The following is a 26,603-nucleotide window of genomic DNA, read 5'->3' on the forward strand; positions in this document are numbered from 1 at the left end:
TAGCCCCCGGTATCTTTCAGACTAAAGCATCCCTGATTCAATACTGTACATAGATGGGTCAGTTCATGTAACAACTCAGTGACATGCCTATTTTACATGGATTTCTTACATTTTTAATTGGACATAAACACCTACTATTTTATCTTAGATGCTTACATTCAATGAGCTCATATATAACAATATAGGCCCAATAGAAATAAACTCTCTGCTACACCAGTGATACAGTAAATTCTGTAGTTTCCATATTTTTGAAGATTTTTCATAAAATCCAACAACCCTGTTTCTCTGAGCAGCAACTTATAAGCTGTCAGAGACACGTTTGAAAAAAGCACTGGGACATTGGTACCCACTAAAAACCTAAACAAGTAAAACTTGTAAATCTCAGAAGTAAAGACCATAGGCCAAATTCTGCCCCCAGCTACACTCTGCACCACCACTGGATTCAGCTAGCATCAGGGGTGTAACTTAAGACAGACTGTGAGTCCTGCTTCTTCCACCCCCGCCCCCCACATAAATGACATGCAACTGAATTTAATTAGACACTGGGTTTCTTCCTATAAAATCCATATTAAAATTATGTGTTACAACCCTACAAAACAACTTGAGCCAATTCCTCTTTGAACTTTGTAGGCAGGGACTATAATTCTGTGGATCTCAAATAACTGTATTTTCAACAGCACTTGTTTGAAAAAAATTAAAGATAAAATTTATTTATGTACTAAATAGTCAATATTAAAATACGGTTATTAGACAAAAAGTGAAAATACATTAGTCTATATTAAATGACTTACAGACATATACTTATGCTATATAAAGATATACATGTACATGTAGTGTATATATCTGCTCATGTGTGTATATACCTATATAAGTGTATTTATCTATAGATACACATATGTATATATCTCTGTATAGATGTATGCATCCACACCTATAAGTGTGTGTATATATATATATATATATATATATATATAATATAAAGCTAACTTTCAGGCCTCAGAAAACAAAAGCTATCCCCATATAACAGCCAAATTCCTACATAACTCAATTTGGACATCTCATCTGGTGTGAACTGCACTCATTCCTAGTGTAAACCCCAGCGCGCTCTGCAATGATATACAGTAATGTCACATCGCAATCTGGATTTACTATAAAGGGCTGCTGACGAGTTTCAGAGCAGTAAACATTGCTGCGAGGTGTATTTCACACTGAGCTGGTTTTTATGAAGAACACTTCACTGCCCAGCCACGGTACCTAGATGATGAATGGTGAAAGATGCATGACAAGCTTCATCATTGTTTGTAAATCTTAACTGTTCCTGCTCACTAACTCTGCAGGCAATTTTCAAAGACAGCGGCCGACAGAAGGACAGCACAGCTTTCCTGAAGGTTATTCAACTTGTACTTGGCCTAAGCTATGCCTGTGAGGAACCATGCATTGAAAATAACCTCACCACTTATCCTGAACCTTAGAATTAAATACCCTGGTTGGGTGGCATGTTAATGGGAACTAAATGAAGAAATCCCAACTACAAGCTTTGATATTTAACCTTCACCCCGTGCTCTGAATGGTTATATACATCACGTACATGCAACATACATTGTATTATTTATCCACAGAGTATAAATACACTTATGTATAAAGTGTGCCTTTGTGAATGATGGATCCTGCTGATCCAACATTACCTGTTTCTAGTGAAGCTGCATAGAGAGTGCCATTGTCCCCTACTACATCACCCACTGGGCGTGACAAGTTACTTACACACTCTTCTCTTGGAACTTCTCCTTACTATTTTGGTGCCCTGTCTTGGAGATAAACAGCCAACTCATGCAGGCACAATCCAACTCATTGCCACATGCAATCACTTACATACTAATATGCTACCTGCATAGACTGGATCAGTCCCTTTCAGGGACCTCCACGTGGCATCCTTCTCCGTTCTCCTTGGATTGTTCTTTTATGGGGACAACAGTGGGGTTCACCCAACCCCTTACCAAATGACTACAGCTCTGACCCCACAATCAAGAGATCCACAGAGAGCCATAAGAGGCCATGGCATTATGCACTGGTTCCAGGACTCCACATCTCACCTCCGACTTCTGAATAATATAGGTTTGTTGTAACTGTGTAGTCAAGGTCTAGCTGCCATCCGTTAGCTCCTCCCTCACCCTTTTAAGAAAAGGATTCCCTAGAACACTGCAGAAGAATTAACTCAGTCAGAAGCAATGAGTATCTCTTGTTTTTTTTCCAAAGGACTTGTGAATTGTTTAGTGTGGTGATTCATGTACAATATCTGCAGAGTCTCCAATCTAGGCAGGCTCAGGATGTTATGGAGGCAGCTGACCATCACCTGCAGGAGTGAATGGGGAATCAATATAAAGGAGACTCTTTTCCTTCTTAATATTGGCCAGTCAGGTCCAGGGAGCAAAGTCAGGAAAAAATACAGCGATGCACCAATAAACTAGCCTGTCATGGTAAGCACACAGTTATCACTACTGTTCAATAGAACTCCTCCATTCTCTCTCCTGTTTTGAGTGAGACAATAAGATGGCCATTGCTCCTTGCTTGTATCAGGAAATTTTCATATTCAAAGGGTAAGACAATCAGTGGGCCAGATCCTTAACAAGGCAGCTTCATTGACTTGGATTTCTATAAAAGGGCATTCTGGGTCCTGTGAAGTAGGAGGAGGGCTTCGGATGGTAACTATTGAAATATTTAGCATCTTGGGTAGCATCCTCTATACTTGAAGAAAAGAGTGGCTAGAAAAAGAAACAAACTGGGTTCAGCGTTGCATAAGCATCTAAACCAGCAATCCTGAGCGGGGGATGCCTCTCTCTCTGTGAAATAAGGAGAAACAACTTTTTCCTCCCAGCAACCCATAGCGGGGAGAAGCAAGAAGAAATTGTAGCAGACTGAGCCACTGGAAGACACCAATAATCACACAACTACGTACTGACATTGCCTTGCGTAAACACTGTATTGCAATGATGCAATGCCAGGAGGTGAACATTGCTGTGTGCTATCACAATGACACTACTCCTCAGTGCTCTGTTGCTCTCTGCAGCTGTATTCAGTGCTGCAGGGGCTCCCCTGATCAGCCAGGATCATCCGTCTGAACTACAGACAGTGGATCAACTGTGTACTTCGATTTGCCTTTTCCTCAAATCGGCAACAAAACTTTCTCATGGGGCCCCCTTTTCTCTAACAGAATGTGAATTGCAAGTGCTGCCTCCTAACAAAGCCCGTGGGACTCAATTTAATAAATGTTTGCAACCCACATTTTTATTCACATAAAATATTATTGCCCAGCTAAAAGCATGCCCTCATAAAACCCTGTCTTGTTATGCCAGCCAATGCTGGGAAAACCACAGAACTGACCAGACTGATACTTGTTGATTTACTTTAAAAGCCACTGTGAGTGGGTGAGGGTTTACACATGTATATGTGTCAGGTCGGGTAGCTGGGGCTGTCTGCTATTTCCGTACCACTCCAGGGTGGCCGCATCAAATGATAGCCCTCACACTAAGTTAACAGGATGGCCTGGGATCTTTCAAACCTCCCTGTCTCTCACCTTGTCAGCTGCGTTTTTGTGATATTTAAAAAAAGGGGGTAAGAAAAAAATCTCATTAAGCAATGTGAGTTCTACGTTTTTAGGTTTATCAGAATTAATTTCAGGCTTCCTTTGTAAGGACTCTGCAAAACATACACCTTTCTAACTGTGCAAGGACTAGCTATTTTGTGCATGTATGATTTTCTTCCTTTATGTTTTAGAGTCTATGCAGCATACAGAATATATTAGAATAGAAAACAAACAGATTCTTAATCAGGAAAGAACTTAAGCACAATGAGACTGAAGCAGATGCTTAAAGTTAAGCACATGTTTAAGTGAAGAGCTGTGTGAATAACCGACTTTTGGGTTAAGTGGATGAACTCACAAATAATACTTGGAAAAAAGTGGGTCAGGGTGATTTGAAATGAAATTTTTTTGATTTTTCTGGCAAAATGAAATAGTTGAAAAATTTTGTTTCGGATCAAATGAAATGTTTCATTCAATCACAAATACATTTTGTTCAGCTCCAAACAAAACTTTTCATTTTCCGTCTATTTTTCTAATCCTTAATATTTATTTTTTAAATAAAATTTAATTAAATTGAAAAACAAAATGTCTAAATGCTTCATTTCAGAAATGCCAAATCAAACTGTTTTGACTTTTCCAAAAATATTTTTAATGGACTGAAACAATTTGCTGAATTCTACTTGAATTTATGAATTATTTTGGTCAACCCAAATCAGCATTTTACAGTAAAAATCTGACTCACCTGATTATTTTCACCCAGTTCTATTTAATTGCTTTCCCGAATAGAGGTGCCTTCCTATTGGGGCTTTAAAGATCGATTCTAGATTCTTTACTAATCCAATTTTACTCAGAATATACACAGGTATGAAATTATTCACCAAAACAGTTATTTTAAAACTCTCATGAAAATAATTTGCCATGTTTTGTTATAAACTGCCCACCAAGGTCAACTGAAGTTTTGATTACTGCTGTTACAGCTAAAGAAACAACAATAATAGAAAGAAATAATGATGTCACAAATGAAAGTTAATTACTTGCTTATTTAAAAAGAAAAAATTTACATTTTGGGCCAGCCAATTTTGATGCTTTCTTCTTCTTTTTCCTTTAAACATGCTGTCTCCCGTTTAAAAAAATCTATCTAAAAAGAAGGCCTGTTGAAATGTTCACTAGTTTGCTAGAACTTGATCCAACCTCTATCGTAATTGAGAGAAAGACTCCGATGACTTTGAAGGGAGTTTGCCTGGTCACCACAAAACACACCAACACAAATCCATTGTGCTGGATACCTCTGCAATCCTGATCATGTGTGGATACGTCACAGTACAGCCATGCTCCATCTTCTAGTTAACTGGAGCAAGTGTGTATACATGTCACCTCATCCTCCATTCTCCTCTAATTTTTTCTGAGCATACAGCAAGGCGCTGAAATTTACCAGGATCCTGCTCAAAGCAAATACCCTATCTGATGATGGGAATGTAGCCATCAAGAAGAGTAAAAGATGGTTTGATTTGTGTGCTAGTATACCAGCAATCCAAACCAAAGCTGGAAGAGTAGTTCTAATTTCAGGCCTGCTAGCCCTTCTGGCATTCTTGTAATTCATGTCCGAGGGAGGTTGTATGTGGCATATGCATCTGGGACTGACAAATAAGAACCTGTTTAAAAATAATAGTGGCCAAAAATAAAAACAATTATGCAGGAACCAAGTATGTAAATGAAAAAATATGCAGATGAAATGACAGCATTTTGTGAATCTGCATGCATTTTTTGTCAATCACCAAACGACGTTACCAGATCATTCCTACCGGTTTCAGTAAAGAGTAACAGCTGTCTGTTTTTTAACTGAAGTTTCTTCTGAAAATGTTTTTTTTTTTTTTTTTAGAAATAGTGGAAAAGAGTCTCAATTTTCAGCTTTCATAGCAAAGAGTCGGCATATTCGAGAACATAGCTGCTGGGACTTTCTCTTTTTTAGCAGCTAGTTTTAAAAAGCAAAACACGAGGTAAGCCAGTACCCCAGCCAACATGCTACATTCCAGCCACTGGGAGAAGACGACAGGGACTGTATTCCAACATCAGGTCATTTTTATCCTCATGGACGTGGGGGCTGCAATTTGCATTGTCCTGCACCAACGAGGGACAGCTGTGCCCCTTGAGAAAAGGGCTGGGTGATGATAACATCGCCATCATGTTCCCCTCAGAGGTTTTGCTTATTTGAGCAGCTGAAAAATCCAGCCAGGTCTCTATGGGTGGAGGCTAATTGGGAAAGATGCCCCAGCCCTGTCCCTTCGAGGGACAGCCAGGCCCACTTTGGGAGCTGTGGCTGCTGGCAGAGATGGGTATGGAGCAGCTTGTGTTGTTGTGTTCCAGCACTCAAGGAGATTTATCAGCATAACCCAGGGAGTGAATCTAGTCCACTGGCTGTAAATAAAGTACAGCCAGATTCAGTCTCTTCCTCCATTGCTGGGCATTGCTTCTGAGCTATAGTGTTAAACAGCAGCATCGCTTTTCTTTCTGCAGCAATGCTGTTGGGCAGCTTGGACAGACAATGCTGTGAAACAGCTACAAGTTCCAGAAAGTGATCTCACAGGTCTTCTACACACCAATACTGTGTGACAGGCATATCTCTGATTCTGCATTCAGGCACGATCTGTGACACTGAAATATTCTTTAAACCTTGGATGGCAACCAAGGGCATAGATTCATCTGAAAATGCTGTACTTGAGATGCATCAAAAAGATGCATAGCTTTCAAACAATGCAGTCTGAGAAAAATGTCATAATCCAGAATCTCTTTTACATTCTTTCGGTGTGTAGTACTTCTGCTGTTCCGCTCTCCTTTCACTGAAATGATTCTGAAGGTTTTTTGTCATGAGACATGGGATTCTGTTTCTTACATGCCTTTGAACGTGACACCAATGTGAGAGATCCATCCCACAATTGGTTTTATAATGGTAGAATCCAGAGCATGTTTCAAATTCCTCATTGGGCTTCATCAATGGATCAGCACATTTTACAATAAAGTATCAGAAAAATTATGAATCAGTAATACTGGCTCCACAGTTAAGAGTCTGAAATAGCTTCCACTACATGCCTCATTTTGACTCCCACATAATTATCGAGAAAAAAAACCTCCTTTCTTGCTTGAAATTCCTCACGTTTATTCCTAGGCCACAGAGGTTTGTTGTTGTTGTTGTTTTGTAGTTTTGAGGTTAATTGGACAAGCCGTTCTTAAGTAAGAAGACTTTGAAAACTTGGTTCATTTCCACTTTTTGAATGTCAAACTTTTCTCTTTTTTTTGGCTAAAGCTTAGCTCAAAAAATAGCATGGACTAAACACGTCACAGTTGTTTTATACACTGTTCTAGTGCGTACTAGTGCAACTGGAACCATCTTAAAAATATTAAGGTTGAGTGGACATTTTAGATTATTAGATGGAAATTAGGTGTATGAGGGCATATCACAATATACTGGCTCTGTGTGTGTGTGGTGTTGCACTCTAGCGACTTGTCCAGAGAAAGGAAAGGGGTACTAGTACTAGAAAGGAAAACCTCTTTTAGCCTAACTGGCAAAGGATCAAGTTTCTGGTGCTGAAGGACAAAGATTCTAGTGCCAGTTGCCTGAGGTATGTGTGTGTGGTACATCTAGTAACTGTGGCTGTTGTCAGCTGCATATGGATTTATTACAATATAACTGTCAAAAGACTATGTCTGAATATAATCTAGACTCACACAAGAGGCAGAACACTAAAAAGTGCTTCACTGGGTCGTTAGGTTAATTTTTCAAGCAGTGCTGCATAATTATTTTACACAATACATTTTTTTTGCACAGTATGTAATGAGACTGTGGAACTCATTACTATAGGAAGTCATTTGAGACCAAGAACGTTGCAAGATTCAAAAACAGATTTGACATTTATAAGATAACATGAATATCCAGTTATAATAGGTAATGCCAACAACAATTTTGGAAGGGATAATAAACTGTATGCTTCAGGCCGTAAGCCAATCTATAACTAGGTACTAATCTAATTTCTTATAATGTGGGGACAGATTTCCCCCTCTATGCCTGCTGCAGAGTTTCTCTTCCTCTGAAGCATCTAGCACTAATCACTGACAAAGACAAGGCACATAGACAGAGCGTGATCTCATGCAGTATGGCAACTGCTATGTCCTTATGCACCGAGTGGCAAAATTTGTAACCATTTTAATTCTTCCACTTTACATGTAAACAATGCTGAAGTACTTCTGGGATCTGTTTATTTAACAGGAACTAACATTTCCTAACAGAAATATCTGGAGTTCCCCAATAAGTTTAAATTTTAAAAAGCTGTTTAAAAAGCTAGGCCTGACTCTCATTGACACTTCCAGAGAGGTTTAAAAGAGCCATAGTGTAAAAGAGAATCGGACTTTCTATTCACCAGGCTTTTTATGTCCTCAGTGCAGAGTTAGCCATCTCCCATTACATAAAAGCTACCTCTGCCACTCCCATTCTCCCCTTCCTGTAACTTCAAACCACTAGAGCTGTAGCGTCCCAATATGAAATGAACAAAGGTCTGTTTGAATCAGATACAAACGGCTTTTAGTACACCAGAGCAAAGCTCTCCTCAAGGGCTCTGTTACCTAAGGGTATGTGTACATTGAAGCTAAAAGGTATAAATTCCACCTTGAGGAGACAAACTCTTGCTGGCTTGATCAGAGCTAGCATGCTAAAAACAGAAGCACAGCTGCGGTGGCAGGAGCAGCAGAAGTAACTAGCCATCTTGAATTTGCACCTCTGGTCTCAGACAGGGACAGCTAGTCTTTCCTCTTGCGTCTCATGCCACTGCAGCTATTTTTAGCGTGCCAGGTCAATCCACCTTCTAGCTCCACTGCAGATATACCCCATGTGTATCTTGACTGCTCCTTATTCTTTCTGTGTGGTGTGCCATGTTTGGCTACTCACGGATTGTCATAAACAGATAGTTAAGGGTTAATGTCTCTTTTACCTGTAAAGGGTTAACAAACAGTGAACCGGACACCTGACCAGAGGACCAATCAGGAAACAAGATACTTTCAATCTCGGTGGAGGGAAGCCTTTGTTTGTGTTTTTTGGGTTTTGCTTTGTTCTCTCTGGGTCCTGGAAGGGACTAGACGTGCAACCAGGTTTCTTGCCAATCTCCCTGCTACAGTCTCTTATATATTCAGAATAGTGAGTATTTAGTAGAAAAGGCAGTTATGTCTTTTGATTGTTTTCTGTATTTGCAAATGTGTAGTTTGCTGGAAGTATTTTAATTGTATTTTGCTGGGGGGGGGGCTTCTCTCTAGTGTCTATAAGCTGAAAGACCCCGTAACTTTTATCATCTAAAGTACAGAGACAACTTTTACTTTTTTTTTCCTTTCTTTTTATTAAAAGTTTTGCTTTTTAAGACCTGTTTGATTTTTTCCCCCTTCTTGAGGCTCAAGGGAATTGAGTCTGTACTTAACAGGGAAGGAGAAGGGAGGGGAGAAGGGTGGAATCCCTTTGTTTTAGATTCACGGAGCTTGAATCTGACTATCTCTCCAGGATAACACAGGGAGGGGATGCCTGGGGAAGGGGAGAACCAAACTGATTTCTCTGTGTTGTGATTCAAGGAGTTCGAATCACAGTAATCTTCCAGGGTAACCCAGGGAGGGGAAATCTGGGAGAGGCAACAGTGAGGGAAGGGGTTTACTTTCCTTGTGTTAAGATCCAGAGGGTCTGGGTCTTGGGGGTCCCCGGGCAAGGTTTTGGGGGGGCCCAGAGTTTACCAGGCACTCCAAGTCCTGGCTGGTGGCAGCTTATCAGATCTAAGCTGGTAATTAAGCTTAGAGGAATTCATGCTGGTACCCCAACTTTTGGACTCTAAGGTTCAGATTGGGGAAAGATACCATGACACGGATCTTGAAGGATTTTTTGGACTTTGAATACAAAAGAAAATGGTTTAGTTTTGCAGAGTCAACCCAGGAAACTACAGACCAGTTAGTTTAACTTCTGTGCCAGGGAAGATAATGGAGCAGGTAATCAAAGAAATCATCTGCAAACACTTGGAAGGTGGTAAGGTGATAGGGAATAGCCAGCATGGATTTGTAAAGAACAAATCGTGTCAAACTAATCTCATAGTGTTCTTTGATAGGATAACGAGCCTTGTGGATAAGGGAGAAGCGGTGGATGTGATATACCTAGACTTTAGTAAGGCATTTGATACGGTCTCGCATGATATTCTTATAGATAAGCTAGGAAAGTACAATTTAGATGGGGCTAATATAAGGTGGGTGCATAACTGGCTGGATAACCGTACTCAGAGAGTAGTTGTTAATGGCTCCCAATCCTGCTGGAAAGGTATAACAAGTGGGGTTCCACAGGGTTCTGTTTTGGGACCGGTTCTGTTCAATATCTTCATCAACGATTTAGATGTTGGCATAGAAAGTACGCTTATTAAGTTTGCGGACGATACCAAACTGGGAGGGATTGCAAGTGCTTTGGAGGACAGGGTCAAAATTCAAAATGATCTGGACAAGTTGGAGAAATGGTCTGAGGTAAACAGGATGAAGTTCAATAAAGATAAATGCAAAGTGCTCCACTTAGGAAGGAACAATCAGTTTCACACATACAGAATGGGAAGAGACTGTCTAGGAAGGAGTATGGCAGAAAGAGATCTAGGGGTCATAGTGGACCACAAGCTTAATATGAGTCAACAGTGTGATACTGTTGCAAAAAAAGCAAACATGATTCTGGGATGCATTAACAGGTGTGTTGTAAACAAGACACGAGAAGTCATTCTTCCGCTTTACTCTGCGCTGGTTAGGCCTCAACTGGAGTATTGTGTCCAGTTCTGGGCACCGCATTTCAAGAAAGATGTGGAGAAATTGGAGAGGGTCCAGAGAAGAGCAACAAGAATGATTAAAGGTCTTGAGAACATGACCTATGAAGGAAGGCTGAAGGAATTGGGTTTGTTTAGTTTGGAAAAGAGAAGACTGAGAGGGGACATGATAGCAGTTTTCAGGTATCTAAAAGGGTGTCATCAGGAGGAGGGAGAAAACTTGTTCACCTTAGCCTCCAATGATAGAACAAGAAACAATGGGCTTAAACTGCAGCAAGGGAGATTTAGGTTGGACATTAGGAAAAAGTTCCTAACTGTCAGGGTAGTTAAACACTGGAATAGATTGCCTAGGGAAGTTGTGGAATCTCCATCTCTGGAGATATTTAAGAGTAGGTTAGATAAATGTCTATCAGGGATGGTCTAGACAGTATTTGGTCCTGCCATGAGGGCAGGGGACTGGACTTGATGACCTCTCGAGGTCCCTTCCAGTCCTAGAGTCTATGAGTCTATGAGAGTCGGCTGCTGCAGCAATTTCATGCTGGGGAGGCAGAAAAGATGGTGGTAGGGGCAGTAGCATTGGCTAACACATGCTGTTGTCATGCCTGACAATCCAGTGTCAGGCTGTGTATGACTCCAGGACTAAAGTTTTAAACGGACAAGTATAAGACTATATTTCTATCATTCAGCTACTTTAAAAAAACCCTTTTTTGCTAACAAATACAAAAACCAGAAAACGTGGCAAAAGGAGATGACAATGAACTATCGGTGGGGTTAGGTAATCTAAGCAATTCCATATGCACAAATGACCACCTGTGGGTAGCTAATGTTAAAAGTGATAGGCTAAGTCTACACTATGAGTGAGGAGGTGTTACTTGCCTGCTTGTGCACACATGCTTGCTTTAGTGCTCATTGAGCTAGCATGAGTATAAATAGCAGCGGAGCTGCAGTAGCACAGGTTACAGCAGTGGAGGCACAGCTGAGCCATGCTGAGTACATACCCAACTGTTTCAGGTGGGTTTGTAGTCAGCACAGCTCAGCTGAGTCTGCACTGCTGCTGCCCCTGCTCCTGAGGCTACAGTGAGACTTATACTAGCACCAGTTCAATAAGAGCTTACATGAGTACGTGTACATAAGCAGGGAACTAACATCCTCAGCTCATAATGCAGACATGGCCTAAGTGGGAAATGTTTGTGTATGCTGTTTTTGTGTTCATGTATATTTTTGCAAAACAATTACATAAGATAAGAATTCTCATTAAAGCCCATACTAAGCGTTTATATATTATTTAATCAGAGCTGGTCTGGAAAATGAAATGCCCATCACATGGGACATTTCAACATTCTGAAAAGTCCAAATTTTGAAATTTAGTGCAGAACAAAAATTCCAAAAAGTCTTTTGTTTTGAAAACATTGAAATGACCCTATCAAAATGTTTCATTGTGATAATAGAAAAATATTTTAGTATAATATAAAGTATGTGTGCATATATAACATTTAATTTTTGTTTATTATAAGGATTTTTTAAATTTAAGTCTAAACAAAATGAGTAAAAATGAAATGAAACAAGAAAGTCTAAACAAAATACTCAATTTCAGTTCAAATTATTTTAAAAAATTTCCACTAAAAATACCATCAAAATCAACACATTCCTGCAAAACATTTCAGTTTTGATGAAACAGCATTTTCTGATGGAAAACTGGTATGCTGAAACTTTTTCAACCAGTGCTACATTTAATATTTTCAAAGAACTTTACAACAGTGGTTCTCAAAGCCCATTCGCCGCTTGCTCAGGGAAAGCCCCTGGCGGGCCAGGGCGGTTTGCTTACCTGCCACATCCACAGGTTTGGCCGATCGCAGCTCCCACTGGCTGTGGTTTGCCACTCCAGGCCAATGGGGGCTGCAGGCATAGGCGGCGGGTTATATGGGCTCGACGTGCCCAGGCTTCAGGAATATTCAGGGCTGGGTGCCCTGCTCCAGCAATATTTGGAGCTGGGTCTCTCCCCCAGCCCTGCCTGGATCAGGCCCCAGCTCCGGCCCCTGCGGGTCTCCCCCCACCGCCCCGCCCGCCACGTCCCTGCCTGGAGCAGGTCCCGGCCTCCACCTTCCACCTCTCCCCCTGCGTCCCCCCTCCACCGCGTCCTTGCCTGCTCCTCGTGCTGCCAGAGATCAGCTCCCGGCAGAACTGCTGTCTGCTGCCCCAGGGTCATAGCGCATGCCATCCACTAATCGCAAGGCAGGCTGCCCTTACCCTGCTCTTCCGCCCTAGCCCTGAGCCTCTCCAACGCCCCAAACCCCTCATTCCCAGCCAGAGCCCTCATCCCCCTGCATCCGAATCCTCAGCCCCAGGCAGAGCCCTCATCCCCCTGCACCCGAATCTTCAGCCCCAGCCAGAGCCCTCATCCCTCCACACCCTGATCCTCTGCCCCAGCTCTGAGCCCCCCTGCATCATGAACCCCTCATCTTCAGCCCCAACCCTCATTCCCTTGCAGCCTGATCCTCTGCCCCAGCATGCACCTCCACCCCCAGCCGAGCCTGCACCCAAACTCCGTCCCAAAGCCTGCACCCCTCACACCCTCCTGCACACCCACCCCATGCCCCAGCCCAGAGCCTGCACCCAGCACCCAAACTCCCTTCCAGAGCCTGCACCCCTCACTCCTTCCTTCACCCCCACCACCAGCCTAGAGCCTGCACCCCTCACTCCTTCCTACACCCACCACCAGCCCACAGCCTGCATCCAAATTCCATCCCAAAGCCTGCAGCCCTCAGCCCCCTCCTGCACACCCACCCCATGCCCCAGCCCTGAGCCTGCACCCAGCACCCAAACTCCCTCCCAGAGCCTGCACCCCTCACCCCTTCCTACACCCCCACCACCAGCCCAGAGCCTGCACCCAAACTCCATCCCAAAGCCTGCACCCCTCCTGCACCCTAATCCCCAGCCCAGGACCTGCACCCCAGACCCCCCCTGAAACCTCGCCCAGAGCCTTAGGCAGGTGGAGGCGGAGTTTGAGGGGGTGGAGTTGGGGGGGTGCACAGTGGGGGGGGGTGGGTTCTGGGCACCACTACAATTTCTACAAACTTGCTGCAGGAAGTGGCACAGGTCTGCCAGGAGCTTTCCCTGAACAAGCAGTGGACCAGCTTTGAGAACCACTGCTTTACAAGCAAGTAATTCATCTGGTTAGGGACTGTCATAGGATGTATGCACCCCATGCAAGTCCAGCAACCAAAGGCACTGCTGGCCACTGCTGATTGGCAGTCTCTCAGCAGCTGGGAGGACAAAAGGGCTGGGAAGCAGAAGGGCAGGGCAGCTGAGCTGTCAGAGAAGCGAGCAGGCTGGAGAACGGAGCTCCTGCCTGCAAGCTACTAAAGTGCTGCCCAGAGACAACAGCCCAGAAGGGTACAAAGTGACCAACAGGCTGGAGAGCCTGCAGAGATCCAGAGGAAGGTAGGAAGGAGATTAGGGCACTGTCAGAGTCGAAGAACCTTGATCCTACACACCTAGCTCAAGAGCCCTGAGCTGGAACCCAGGGGAGGGGGAAGGCCTGGGTTCCCCTACTAACCCCTTGACAGACTTGGGAGTGAAGAAGGGGTTTTCAGATTCTGGACATCAGGAATAGATTGATAGCTCTGCTATGTTAAGCGAGCCCAGGGCTGTGCCATGATTGGCCAGAAGGAGTGCTGTTGCACTGACACACCACCTCAGAGGAAGAAAAGTATTATTCCCATTTTACAGATGTGAAAACTGAGACAGAGCAATCAAACAACTTGCCCAATGCCACTGCAGGAAACAGTATCAGTGACAGGACTAGAACTCAGTTGTTCTAGGCTCCCAGTTTTGCAGTAAAATTACAGACAATGACTCCTGAGAGCTCATAATTTGTATTGCCAATATTCCAGGGATTTCCACAGGAAAACAAAAAATTCAAAAGCTCAGAGAGGCTCCTTAGCCACGGACAAAGGAATACACAAAATAAAAATGAATTAGTAGGACAATGAAGTAGGGACTTATTTTGTGCATTTCTTGGAATAAGATGGTCATTTAAAAATTGAAGGTGAGGTATGTGTCTGTGTGCGAGAGAGAAATCATTCTCTTTAATTTCCTTCTCTGTAGATTTGAACTTTTTCCTGTATGTATTACCTGTCCAGACAGTTCAGACTCCCAGGTTCCAGTTCAGGAAAACATGCCTATTCATGCAGGGCACATAAGTACATGTGTAACTTTCAATCAATGGGATGTAAGGATATGCTTAAAATTAAGCGTAATCGCTACCCTGAAAGGGATGGATTTAAGCATGTCTTTCCTGAATTGAGGCATCACTGAGGTATTTAAGCACTTGCTTAACTTTAAGCACATTGGGTTTGTTCTAAAGCCCACTGAATACAAGAGTGAGACTACAACTGATTTCAATGGACATCTGATTGGGCCTTTAAGAATTCCCACCAAAGTTTCGGACTGACTACCTTCCTCAGGGGGACTCAGGTTAACTGATTCCTGTAGTGATGACTGTGCTATAAATATTCCTACAGTTTCTCCTCTACTTTCACCATGATTTCTCAAGCCTGCTTCCAAAACAAATGCCATGGACTTAATAGTCTCCTCTCCCATGTCTTTCTTTACCATTGCTCTTGATTCTGAAACATAAATAAAATGGGAATTAAAAGCTAAGGGAGGGAAAAGGAAAAAGCTTTCTGAAGTACAACAAAGGCTACATCCAGGGCCGGTGCAACCATTTAGGCGACCTAGGCAGTCACCTAGGGCGCTAGGATTTGGGGGGGCGCCATTTTCTTCATCAATGACCACGGTGTCCGGATCTTCGGCCGCCCCGGTCACCACCAGCATTTAGGTGGAGGGAGCTGGGGCAAGGGAGCGCTGGGAGGGCTGTCTGCAGCAAGTAAGGGTGGGGGGTGGCACACAGGGGAACTCCCTGCCCCAGCTCACTCCTGCCCTGCCTGCTCCTCGAGCACGCCTGTGGCTGCTTCACTTCTCCAAACTCACAGGCTTGCGGCGCCAATCAGCTTAAGCACCGCAAGCCTGGGAGGCAGAAGAAGTGAAGCAGCGACAGTGCACTCAGGGTGGAGACGGAGCAGGGGTGAGCTGAGGCGGCGGGGGGTGCCTCAGGGCAGAGGGGAGGGAGCTGCCGCAAGGGGGTGCCTCAGGGTGGAGGGGGGAGCTGCCGCGGGAGGGGGTGCCTCAGGGCAGAGGGGAGGAGCTGCCACAGGGAGGAGCACCCCAGGGGGGGAGCACGGGGGGGAGGGCGCAAGGTGGAAGTTTCGCCTAGAGCGCGAAACATCCTTGCACGGGCCCTGCGTCTATCCCAGGACCTGGGCATGACTCCCAGCGTGTACAGACATATTCACACTAGCTCAGGATCGAGCTAGCTTGCTAAAATTGATAGCGTAGCCACACTAGCACGGGCAGTAGCAAGCACCAGCAGAGGCTAGCTGCCCCAAGTACATATCCAGGGGGTCCAGGTGGGTTTGCACTTGGGACGGGTAACACATGCCATTACTCACTTCTGTCCACGCTACTGTGGCTCTACTACTATTTTTAGAAAGCTAGCACAAATATGTCTACTCAAGCTGCGAATCACACCCCCAGCTTCAACTCTAGACTTAGGGTATGGCTACACTTACATTTGTACAGCGCTGGGAGTTACAGCTGTCTTCGTACAGCTGTGTAGGGAAAGCGCTGCAGTGTGGCCACACTGACAGCTACCAGCGCTGCAGTGTGGCCACATTTGCAGCATTTGCAGCGCTGTTGGGAGTGGTGCATTGTGGGCAGCTATCCCACAGAGCACCTCGTCCCATTTTGGCGCTGTGGGTTGTGGGAAGGGGACGGAAGGGTGCAGGTCATTCCGCTTCCTGTCCCAACACCCTGTGGTGCATCGCTACACATCCCAGAAGTTTGGCGTCATTGTGAGTCTCCAGCGCGATTTCTGTTAGAAATGGAGCCCGAGCTGCTGAGGACTTTGCTGATGAATGTCGCCAGCACATCACGTTTGGCAGCTGAGCTATTCCTTCAGCTCCAAAGTGACAGTGAGGAGTCTGACGATGATATCGATTCGCCTGACACGCGTGACACTAAATTGCTTGTGGCAGAAACGGATGTGCTCAGCACCGTGGAACGCTGCCTTTGGGCTCGGGAAACAAGCACTGAGTGGTGGGATCACATCGTCCTGCAAGTCTGGGATGATGAGCAGCGGCTGCAGAACTTTCGGATGAGAAAAGCCACTTTCATGGGACTGTGTGCTGAGCTCGCCCCGACCCTGCGGCGCAAGGACACGAGATTGAGAGCTGCCCTGTCAGTGGAGAAGCGGGTGGTAATTGCAATCTGGAAGATGGCAACTCCAGACAGCTACCGATCAGTCGCGAACCAGTTTGGAGTGGGAAAGTCGACCATTGGAATTGTGTTGATGCAAGTTTGTAGGGCCATTAATCACATCCTGCTAAGAAGAACCATGACTCTGAGGAACGTGCAGGACATTGTGGATGGCTTTGCACAAATGGGTTTCCCTAACTGTGGAGGGGCGATAGATGGGACGCATATTCCTATTCTGGCACCACCCCACCTGGCATCTGAGTACATTAATCGGAAGGGGTATTTCTCTGTGGTTCTCCAAGCGCTTGTGGATCACCGTGGGCATTTCATTGACATTAACACAGGCTGGCCTTGAAAGGTGCATGATGCACGCATCTTTCGGAACAGTGCCCTGTTCAGGAAGCTGCAGGCTGGGACTTTTTTCCCAGACCACAAGATCACAGTAGGGGACGTCGAAATGCCCATTGTAATCCTTGGAGACTCCGCTTACCCGTTAATGCCATGGCTCATGAAACTGTATACAGGGAAGCTTGACAGGAGCAAGGACCGGTTCAACTACAGGCTGAGCCGGTGCAGAATGACTGTGGAGTGTGCTTTTGGCCATTTAAATGGGCGCTGATGATCTCTGTATGGGAAGCTAGACTTGGGGGAAAGCAGCATCCCTGCGGTTATATCCGCGTGCTGTACCCTCCATAATATTTGTGAAGGGAAGGGTGAAACATTCAGTGAGGAATGGACTTCTGAGGTTCAACGTCTGGAGGCTGAATTTGCACAGCCAGAGAGCAGGGCTACTAGAGAGGCCCAGCACAGGGCTTCAAGGATTAGGGATGCCTTGAGGGAGCAATTTGAGGCTGAAAGCCAACAGTAATGTTTGGTGCCTTGCACAGGAGTGAAGTGCAGTGGTTACAATGATTTGCAGTGCCTGTTTTTCCCTTGGGGTACAGTAAGTTTCACTTTCTGCAATAATAAAAAATGTTTTAAAAGCCAAGAAATCGTTTACTCAAAATACAGTACATAAAAGGGAAGGGGGGTAGGGTGATGAACTGTACATTCAGAGGTTTGAATATGTCCTGCCTGGATTGCTGTGCAATGCCTGCTGCACTTCAGGATTAATATGCTGCATGGTGATGGGGGTTGAGTGCATAGGGTAAGGGTCGTAGTTCTCAGGGCTGGTAGGTGATCGTACAGGTGTTGGGGGCAGCTGGAGGTGGTAAGAACCAGGATGCTGGAGAAGGGGGTTTTGAGCAAACACTGGGGCACAAGGGAGAGAGCTTTGGGAGGGAGGGGAGTTAGCACGGTAGTGATCTGCCTGCATGGCTACGAGTGACTGCATACAGTCCGTTTGGCACGCCAGGAGGCTTATCAGCTGCTTTGTGCTTTTCTTGGTAGCCAATTCCTTTCTCTTGCTTTGTGTTTCCTTTCTCTTGCTTTGTGTTTCCCTCCACTGATGCATTTTCTCTCTCCAGTCCTGCGGCCTCTTATTCTCTCTGGCATACTGATTCATAACTGCTTTCACCAAATCTTCTTTGCTTTTCCTTGATTTCCACCTCAAGTTCTGTAGTCTTTCAGCAGGCTGTGATAGGGCCGGAGGATTCAAGGACACTTAAAAAAAACAGAAATAGAAATATTTAATACAGAGGCTGCATTGTTTATTATCACAGTGAAGGAGTTTGTAGACTATTTGTAGCATCATTTACACATAGCAAACATAGCACAGAGAGGCCACAGCAGCAAAGACATGGTGAGTAATGGGGTGAGTGTTTCTGCCGCAACTCACCTGGGAAGGGGAGCTGCTTGAGTCAGGGCTCACTGGGGTTTCTGTGCATTGGGGAAAGCAGAGAGCAGCTGTGGGGAAAGTGCACTGAACACCACCCCCACAATTGCCACAGCACTTACTCCTCGAATCAATGTTTCTGCCGCGACTCACCTGGGAAGGGGAGCTGCTTGAGTCAGGGCTCACTGGGGTTTCTGTGCATTGGGGAAAGCAGAGTGCAGCTGGGAAGGACCTGCACTGAACACTATCCCTACATTTTCCACAGGATTTTCTACTCCCAGATATATCACTGTTGCGGGTTACCTGGGAAGAGCGGGAGGGTCTTCTACAGCAATGTGGATTCCGCCCTGGTCCCTGTGCAGCTTGCCTGTGTGCAGCAATGGTCCCCCCACCCCTCACGGCACAGTGGCGCGGACACGTTAGCCTGACTGGGACAAGGACCACAGTGGCTCTCCCTATAAACTTGCGCAAGAGCATTGCCCACGCTCTGGCTGAAACTTTTGAAGAGATTACAGAGGCCGATTACCGAGACGTGATAGACCAAATCAATGGGCTATTCCACATCTAGGCATGCATGCATGCAGCAATAACCCCCACCCCCCCTTCCTCCTCTCCCAAAACATTTCCATCCTTAAAATAAAAGCTGCTTACCGTGAACCCGCTCCTCTGCATCTTCTTCACCAACAAGTTCCAGCGGCTGCGACTAGCTAGCTTCCTCCTGGCTTGAGAAGAGCTCCTGGCTGCATGCCTCCTGGGACTCCGGGGCGTCTCCCTCCACTCCAGTAGCCTCACTCTCGGTTTCCTCTACACCCTCCCCCTCTTCTCCCTGCTCTGAACTCTCCATTGTGGTCCTCGGATTGGCAGTGGGGTCACATCCAAGTATCGCATCCAGCTCCTTGTAAAAACGGCAGGCCGTGGGGGCAGCTCCTGAGCGGCAGTTTCCCTCACGGGCATTGTCTAAGTTACTCAAGCAGTTCCCATGGGCTTGCTGCTATATGAAGCTGCACTGATGTTATCTTTAAAGATGGGTTATCATTAACCATAGGGAAATGTCAGTTGCTCTATTATATACAAAATGCTCAGAGTCCAAGCCAGCAAGCACTTAAAATATGAGAAAGCAGCCTGTCCTTTAAATGACCAAACACTTGTAGCAGACATAGCCAGTATCTTGCAGAGTAGGCAAGTGTCAGGTACTGAACAGCATTCAGAGGTGAAAGTAAGCCGGTTCGGTCCGGTACAGCATACCAGCAAGAGCCAGTACGCCGCGCCGGACTGGACTGGCTTCCATGGTGGTGATTTAAAGGGCCCAGGCCTCCAGCCGCTGCGGGGAGCCTCGGGCCCTTTAAAGCGCCACCAGAGCTCCAGCAGCCGGGTTCTTGCAGTGATTTAAAAGGCCCAGAGCGCCACAGCAGCCAGAGCCCCAGGCGCTTTAATTCGCCCCTGAGCCCCAGAACTCCCAGCCGCCTCTGCAACTGGTAGCTCCTGGGTCTTTAAAGGCCCTGGGGCTCCCAGCCACAGCCGGAGCCCCAGGACCTTTAAATCTTGAAAGGCCTCTTCCAGTTGAGGCCACGCCCCCGCTCAGGACTCCGGTGTACCGGTAAGTCCTTTAAGTTACTTTCACCCCGATGGCATTCCATTGTTCACACCATTCAGGCTGACTCAGCACCCACTGGGAGTGAAAGTTGTGAAGGAGGAGAGAAAATATTCATAGAAATAAAGAGCAGAAGGAAAATTCCATGGGACTGCAGCCCCTGGTCTAACAGGGTGAAGATACTCACCTTTGGCTGGAGAACTCCCAGCATATGCTCCCAGTGATTGGTCATAATTGGAAAAAAAAATGAAACTCTTAAAAAGCCCATAACAAAAGCATGTGTGTGTTTACTCACATATTTAACCTTCTTATAAAGATACTGGTACTTCTTTCAACTGGCAAGTACCCCTGCTATGGAAAAACACTCCTTCAGGTCTGGGGTAATGTTGTTTGACCTCCCTAAATTACATCTCACTGCTTGTCATTTTCTGATTGATGAAATAACTTAGGGAACAATATCAGTGTGTGGAATATTGCCTGAACAAGTAGTCAATGATTATTGAAAATGCAGGGTTTATACAGTTTAAAAATCAGTGAGCATATTACGCCCAAGTTTTTTTTTTCTGGAGCAATAAAAAAATACAGAAATGAATTTGTTAATAAAACGCATAGGGTCTTTTTGGTCTATTTTTAAGAATGCTGGACTAGTGAGGGTCATAAGTTAGTCATGATGGATGCAAGAAAAAGTGCCACCTGCAGTTGAATGTGAAGCCAAATGCTTATTTGACCACAGAATATAGAGAAAGGTATTGCTGTTCAGTGGTTGTCAGAGCAGAGGGAGAAGAAATAAACTGAAGAAAAGAAAATTAAAGTGGATCACTAATTTCTCTGAGCCATTTAGAACTCCCAGAGAAGGGACAAAAGTCTCTTAGGTTTCACCACATCATATTTTGTTTCTTCATCATATGGTGTGGTGAAATCTGTCAGAAAACAGCCACTTCAGAAATACCGGGCCAGATCTTCAGCTGGTATAAATCGATCTAGCTTCATTGACTTTAATAACTCTTTGCTGATTTACACCCGCTGTGAATCTGTCCCCAAGTATGCCCTCATTTTCAAAAACTTCATTCTGGCCTTAGAAATCTAAGTTTCCATCATGATGCACCCAAATCCAAATGTACGCAATCAAAATTTAATCAACACAAAAATCGAGAACACACTCTTGAGGATGGCACATGAAATGGACATGGCCAAATAAAAAATAAGTATAAATAAAATCCTTTTATCCATTCATAAAAATGTGCTTAGCATATGTATATCAGCAGAGATGACTGCATGTCAGTGTCGTTTGTAAAATGATAACGTACTGCGTACTACTGTGGCTTGCAGTGGCCTAAGCAGATGATGCATGTAACATATTCAAATAGGTTGTGCTCAGAGAGGAGTGAATTTCAGTCTGAGTAATCAGGCTTTTGGGCAGGAAATTCTGTGTTTATCTATCTTGTGGGATAGAACAATGGATCAGAAAGATGGCCATTGCCCCTCTGAGATCGTTATGCATGAAACCACTGCATCTTCTCTTAAATCCTTCACCCACCCACGTCCTATTATGCACAGGCCTGAAGGGATTGTGTCAAATCCTTGCTGACTGCAGATTTTACTGATTATACTATCTACACTGCCTTTTCGTCTGGTTGCCACCTACCTTTACGATGGTCAAAAACTGAACTAAGCCTGTTCTCTAACCCCTGCCACTAAACCACATCCCTTTTGCCAAGCCATGTCACTCCCTTAACCAGAACCATGAAGGGACTCTCCTACTACAAGATATTGGTAAAAAAAGAAACTTTCCTCTCTCCTACCTTTTCCTCCCTTCCTGGATGCTAGGGAGCATGGACCCTCTGTTCTCTCTCCTTCTCTCCTGGAGGAGGGAAGTACCATTGGTTCCTTCTGTCCACAAAAGGGAGGTGGTTCCACTTATAGAAGACATGGTGTGTCCATGTGACTTCTCCTCTCCTAGAGGCTTCCATATCACTGAATCATCTGATCTGCATCTTCCCCTCTGTCCAACTGACCCGGATTAGGCACAGTGGGACATGATTCCGTGATCAGCACTTTGATTGCTTTAAGGCTCTGTTCATGCTTCATAGTCCTATTGCTCCATGTCAGAACTGCTAACCCACTACACATAAACCCTTACAAACAAACTAGTGTACAGATATTTTAAAAATAAACTTTTTAGTGTTATGGGAAAAACACCAGATGGGAAAAATATGTGTTTCTCTGGAATTCTTTTCAACCAGGCAATGTAGTCTGATGTGTTTGAAAGCTAAGAATGGAGGTCGGTGAATTATTTCCCACAGAGAACCCAGTCCTTCTTTATTCCAGGTTTTGGATGGATGGGCCTGAAGTGCCTTCTGAAAACACATGTGAAGACAACAACAGGATTTCAAAGCCACGGGGGACCTATGAAAGTCTGGCCTGAAAGGAATATTTAGTGAACAGAATCTTTAAAAAAATAAAGGGGTGGTCCCTTGTTCAAAAGACAGCTCAGAACTGTCTGAGGTAAACGTAGCTCAGAACTGTCTGGGGTATCCTTGGAGAAACTTATTTGATTGAATATGAATAGGGATTGAATATGAACAGAGTTTAAATAGGAATAGGAATTCAATAGGAATTTGCATTATTTTAACCTTTAGCTGCTCTTCCTGCAGTCTACCAAAACGAATGCAGAAGCAGACAAGACCCTAAAATTAGCACCTTCCCTCCCACACTAAATTTATCAGACTTCCAAAAAGTGAACTTCACAATGTCATATGCATCCCAGCATCACACATCATCCAAAAACGGACTGCTCTTTGTAAGATTGGTTATATGTACCTTCAGCACTGCTAAATTCAACCTTGTCCATAATCCTAGTTTTTTATGTCCTCTCAAGGTGAATTAAAAAAAATGTCTGAGACCCCCATTAGGTCTGGGGTGACTGTGCACCTACCGCTTGCTTTAGACTCTGAGTACGAGGGGCTGTCCTCAAAAGTGAAGATCTGCGGAACACAAGCAGGTGTGCTAACACTCTGGCCCAGGTAGGAGGCAGGAGGGTAGTACGAGTGCATCCTGTACTGGGAGCTCATGGAATGTCTGCTCTCTGTGCTTTTCATCTGTTCAAAGAAAGAATTAGAACAGCAGTGTATAAAAACTGAATCAGAGGAGGGGAGTGAGATTTATTTGCATCTTGGAAATTTCTCACTGTCCTTCATTTACATATTATTGACTTAGATTTCAAGAAAAAACACATTCCTCAGATTTTTGTTTAGAAAATACTTATTTCCAGCACAGATTGTATCACTGTGAGCTTTCTAATCCCATTCTGTCTATGTGTTCAACCCTGACGAACAGCAGCAGAGATGAACAGCAGATAGTTCAGCCTCAGCAGCCATTCAGTCCTTGGAGTCTCCAAAGAGACTAACAACCGTGGGACCAATTGGTGATGGTAGTTAATACAATGAGGACGCACACATGGTCCCTAGAAACTGAACAGAGCATACCAATCTAGAGACTTATATAGACCCCATCAACTGAGTATCTGAGCCCCTCACACACATTAATGAATTTATTCTTAAAACCCAATGAGGTAGAAAAATATTATCCCTCTTTTACAATGGGAAACTGAGTCAGACAGAAATTAACTGACTGCCTCAGTCACACAGGAAATCTATCAGAGCCAGGAATGGAATTTAGGCTCTCATGAGTCTCAGTCCAAACCATCCTTTCTCATTTCAAACAGCCCAAATTGCTTCCAGGTAATAAAAAACTTTGAACCTGGATCAAGGATGAATGGAAACCAAAACTCAGAAATGAAGGCTTATCCCATTTCCAATCCCTTGGGCCAATCTAATCTGCCCTCCAGCCTTGAGATTTATGAAGTACCCAAACAGAATTAACTATATCTTTAAATTTTTATTTTACAGAAACTGGCATTATTATTTGTTTTAAACTTCTATACTGTAAGGCTGATATAACAGTTAAAGGTAAGTGAGAAACCTGGAAAGCTATTATTACTAAAAACATTAGAATCCTACGTGTGAAGGTAATACTGTATTACTAGCTTCCGCAAATTGGTTTGTCATTAAATTACTAGTAGATAAAAAGCTTTTAACAAGAGAAAAATGATCACAGTATGTTTTAAACCTGTAAAGCTATCCATAGCCACACCTGTATAACTATGCTATCTGAAGTTCCTTATCTAAGGTACAGTGTACTCATGTTACATACAGCCAGTGGGTCAAATTCTGCCAGCAGTTATACCCACCATATTCTGTGGACGTCACCAGAATTTGGCCCTATATGTTTATCTAACGAAATATGCCACTGCAATCACACTCGGAAAAAAAACAGGAAAAGTTCTACCTGGCACAGAAAATGAGTGCGTCAGGGGTGCTCTCCAAATCTACATTTTCGAGTGTTTCCCCTGTTGTTTACACTTTCAGTATTCAAACTGCCGTATTAGAAATAGTAACACACAGATTTCACATGAATAAGACGTAGCGCAATATCCTACCCTCTGTTTTGGGATGAAATTCCAAGTGATGTGACTAAGGTGCATATTTATTTGTTTTATGGCCGCAACATGGTCTTAAACAGTTATAGACATACCTAGAGATAGACAGGATATACCTACAGTCCTGCAGGTATGGTCTTTAATATAACAAATAATAACAATACTGATATATAAGATGATTTTCTGCTCTCTGCAAGCATAAAATAAACCATTTAAAGTTTACTCTCTGGTAAGTAGTAAGACAATGTTAAACAAACTTCATAACCAACTCCTTGTCCAGTAGCATTCTGAAAACTTTTTAAAGACAGAAGGGGCTTAGGCTTTGCATAAAAGAGGTCAAATCAATGGCCCTGAGGTCAGATAGTAAGGCACTCCCCAAAACATTGGGAGGCCAGGGCTAAGACAAAAAGCTTAAAACACTTCCCGTCTCCAAATTCACAATGCCCTCTGTGACCTAAGAAGGCAAGAACACAATATAGAAAGCCAGAAACTCAGTATAAGGTACGTAGGACCCAGTCTATTCCTAAGGCTTTGAATGTCAACATCAAAGGCTCCTTCTCAATCCATACATCTCCGAAGGCAGTGAGCGCTGAGCATGGTGGACCAGATGGTAGAAGAACCACCTCTCCTTGCCCTCAGCAATCATGTTGTCATGTTCTGTGTTATGAGACAACTGTCCCGTCAGCTCAGTTTTTAGACCTGCTATCCTTGAAAGTAACTGTTTGTGTGTGTCTGTGGAGTCTGTGTGTGGGCACTAAAAATATCACCTGCTAGAGATAATATTATTTGAGCAGCAATAAAATGGAAGAACTGCTCAATGGCACTGAATTAGTATCTTGTTTCCTTCCCCTGCAGGATGTGGGCGATGAACTGTTTCCTTTCAAGCCTTTTAAAGCTTTCCCCCCAATTCCTTAAAAAATAACTCACCTAAAAATCCCAGGATTCAATGAGTTATTACGCCTATTAGTATTAGTACATAGTAGTTGTCGGCAAGAGACATGTTTTATAATCTTATTACCCACACCAAGTCTATGAACCACTGTCCAACCAACAGACAGGCTTGGCTCTGCAAAGAATATGAATTGAATTAACCACCCAAGAAAATCAAAAAGCTTTAGGTTTTGTTTTATTAAACTGTTTAGAATATACGCCACTCTAAGTAAGAGTAAAAAAACCAACCAAACATAAAACATTCTTGATCTTAGCAGTGTATTAAAAATGGGGACCAATGAGATCATTACCGGGGATGGGGAGGTTCACTCTGCATTAACCCCTTCAGCTTTGGCTAGGTTGGGAGTTCTTGCACCATTGGTGATAAGTCAGAACGAGGGTGCTCATGGCACGAATGGGAGTTCAAAAGGGTTCCCAGGGGGATAAAGTGGTACCCTCATTATGGGATACTTGCCATAAATATTGGGACACATTTTCTATCAGCAGGATGCTGTGAGGTAGATTGTCAAACTGACGGGCAGCCAGCAAAACAGGGGTAATAGTCATCTCCCGTGTTCTGGTTTGAACACGGACCCCTTTCACTTTGAAAGTAGCATTTAAAATAAACCCACAACATATAAGCCTCTCTTCTCACCCACCCTTTCCTCTGTTTGTTTGCTTGTTACACCCACCTATTGCAACTTACCTCACACAAAGTTTGCGAGCTCTTTAGGACAGGGAGAGCACCCAGCACAACCAGGCCCCAAACCAATGGGGGTTTCTAAATGCTAGTGATAAGAATGTTTAACTTGCATACTTTTTGCTGGGGCATGATTAGCACGCCTTTTTTCCTCAGAGTTATAGGATTACAACCAATCAGTCTTTTTTACAATGCAGGAAGGGTGACAGCTATTAACCTAGCTGCCCCTATCACCTGTAAATATGGTATTGCCCTTGCTTAGCATTCTTGGGTTTCTCATCTCTAGGCATCTCCTACCAGTTGCATTTCATTATCACTTCTCTTTGCATCTGGTAATCCTTTGGGGCCCATCTTTGCCCTCAGATGCACAACCAGGCCACAGTTCTTACTGAAGAGAGATTTGGCC

The 26,603-nt window shown here is 44.2% G+C and overlaps 1 protein-coding gene across 1 annotated transcript in view; it reads right to left on the reverse strand.

Moving 5' to 3' along the window:
• DMRT1 (doublesex and mab-3 related transcription factor 1) overlaps nucleotides 1-26,603 on the reverse strand; it is a 102,245-nt gene that overhangs the window by 23,552 nt on the left and 52,090 nt on the right. Inside the window, exon 4 of the mRNA XM_050944300.1 lies at nucleotides 23,005-23,167. Within this exon, the coding sequence (XP_050800257.1) occupies nucleotides 23,005-23,167 (163 nt within the window). The remainder of the gene's footprint in view (nucleotides 1-23,004; nucleotides 23,168-26,603) is intronic.

This window comes from Gopherus flavomarginatus, chromosome 3 (assembly GCF_025201925.1).
Source record: "Gopherus flavomarginatus isolate rGopFla2 chromosome 3, rGopFla2.mat.asm, whole genome shotgun sequence".
Taxonomy (NCBI): Eukaryota; Metazoa; Chordata; order Testudines; family Testudinidae; genus Gopherus; species Gopherus flavomarginatus.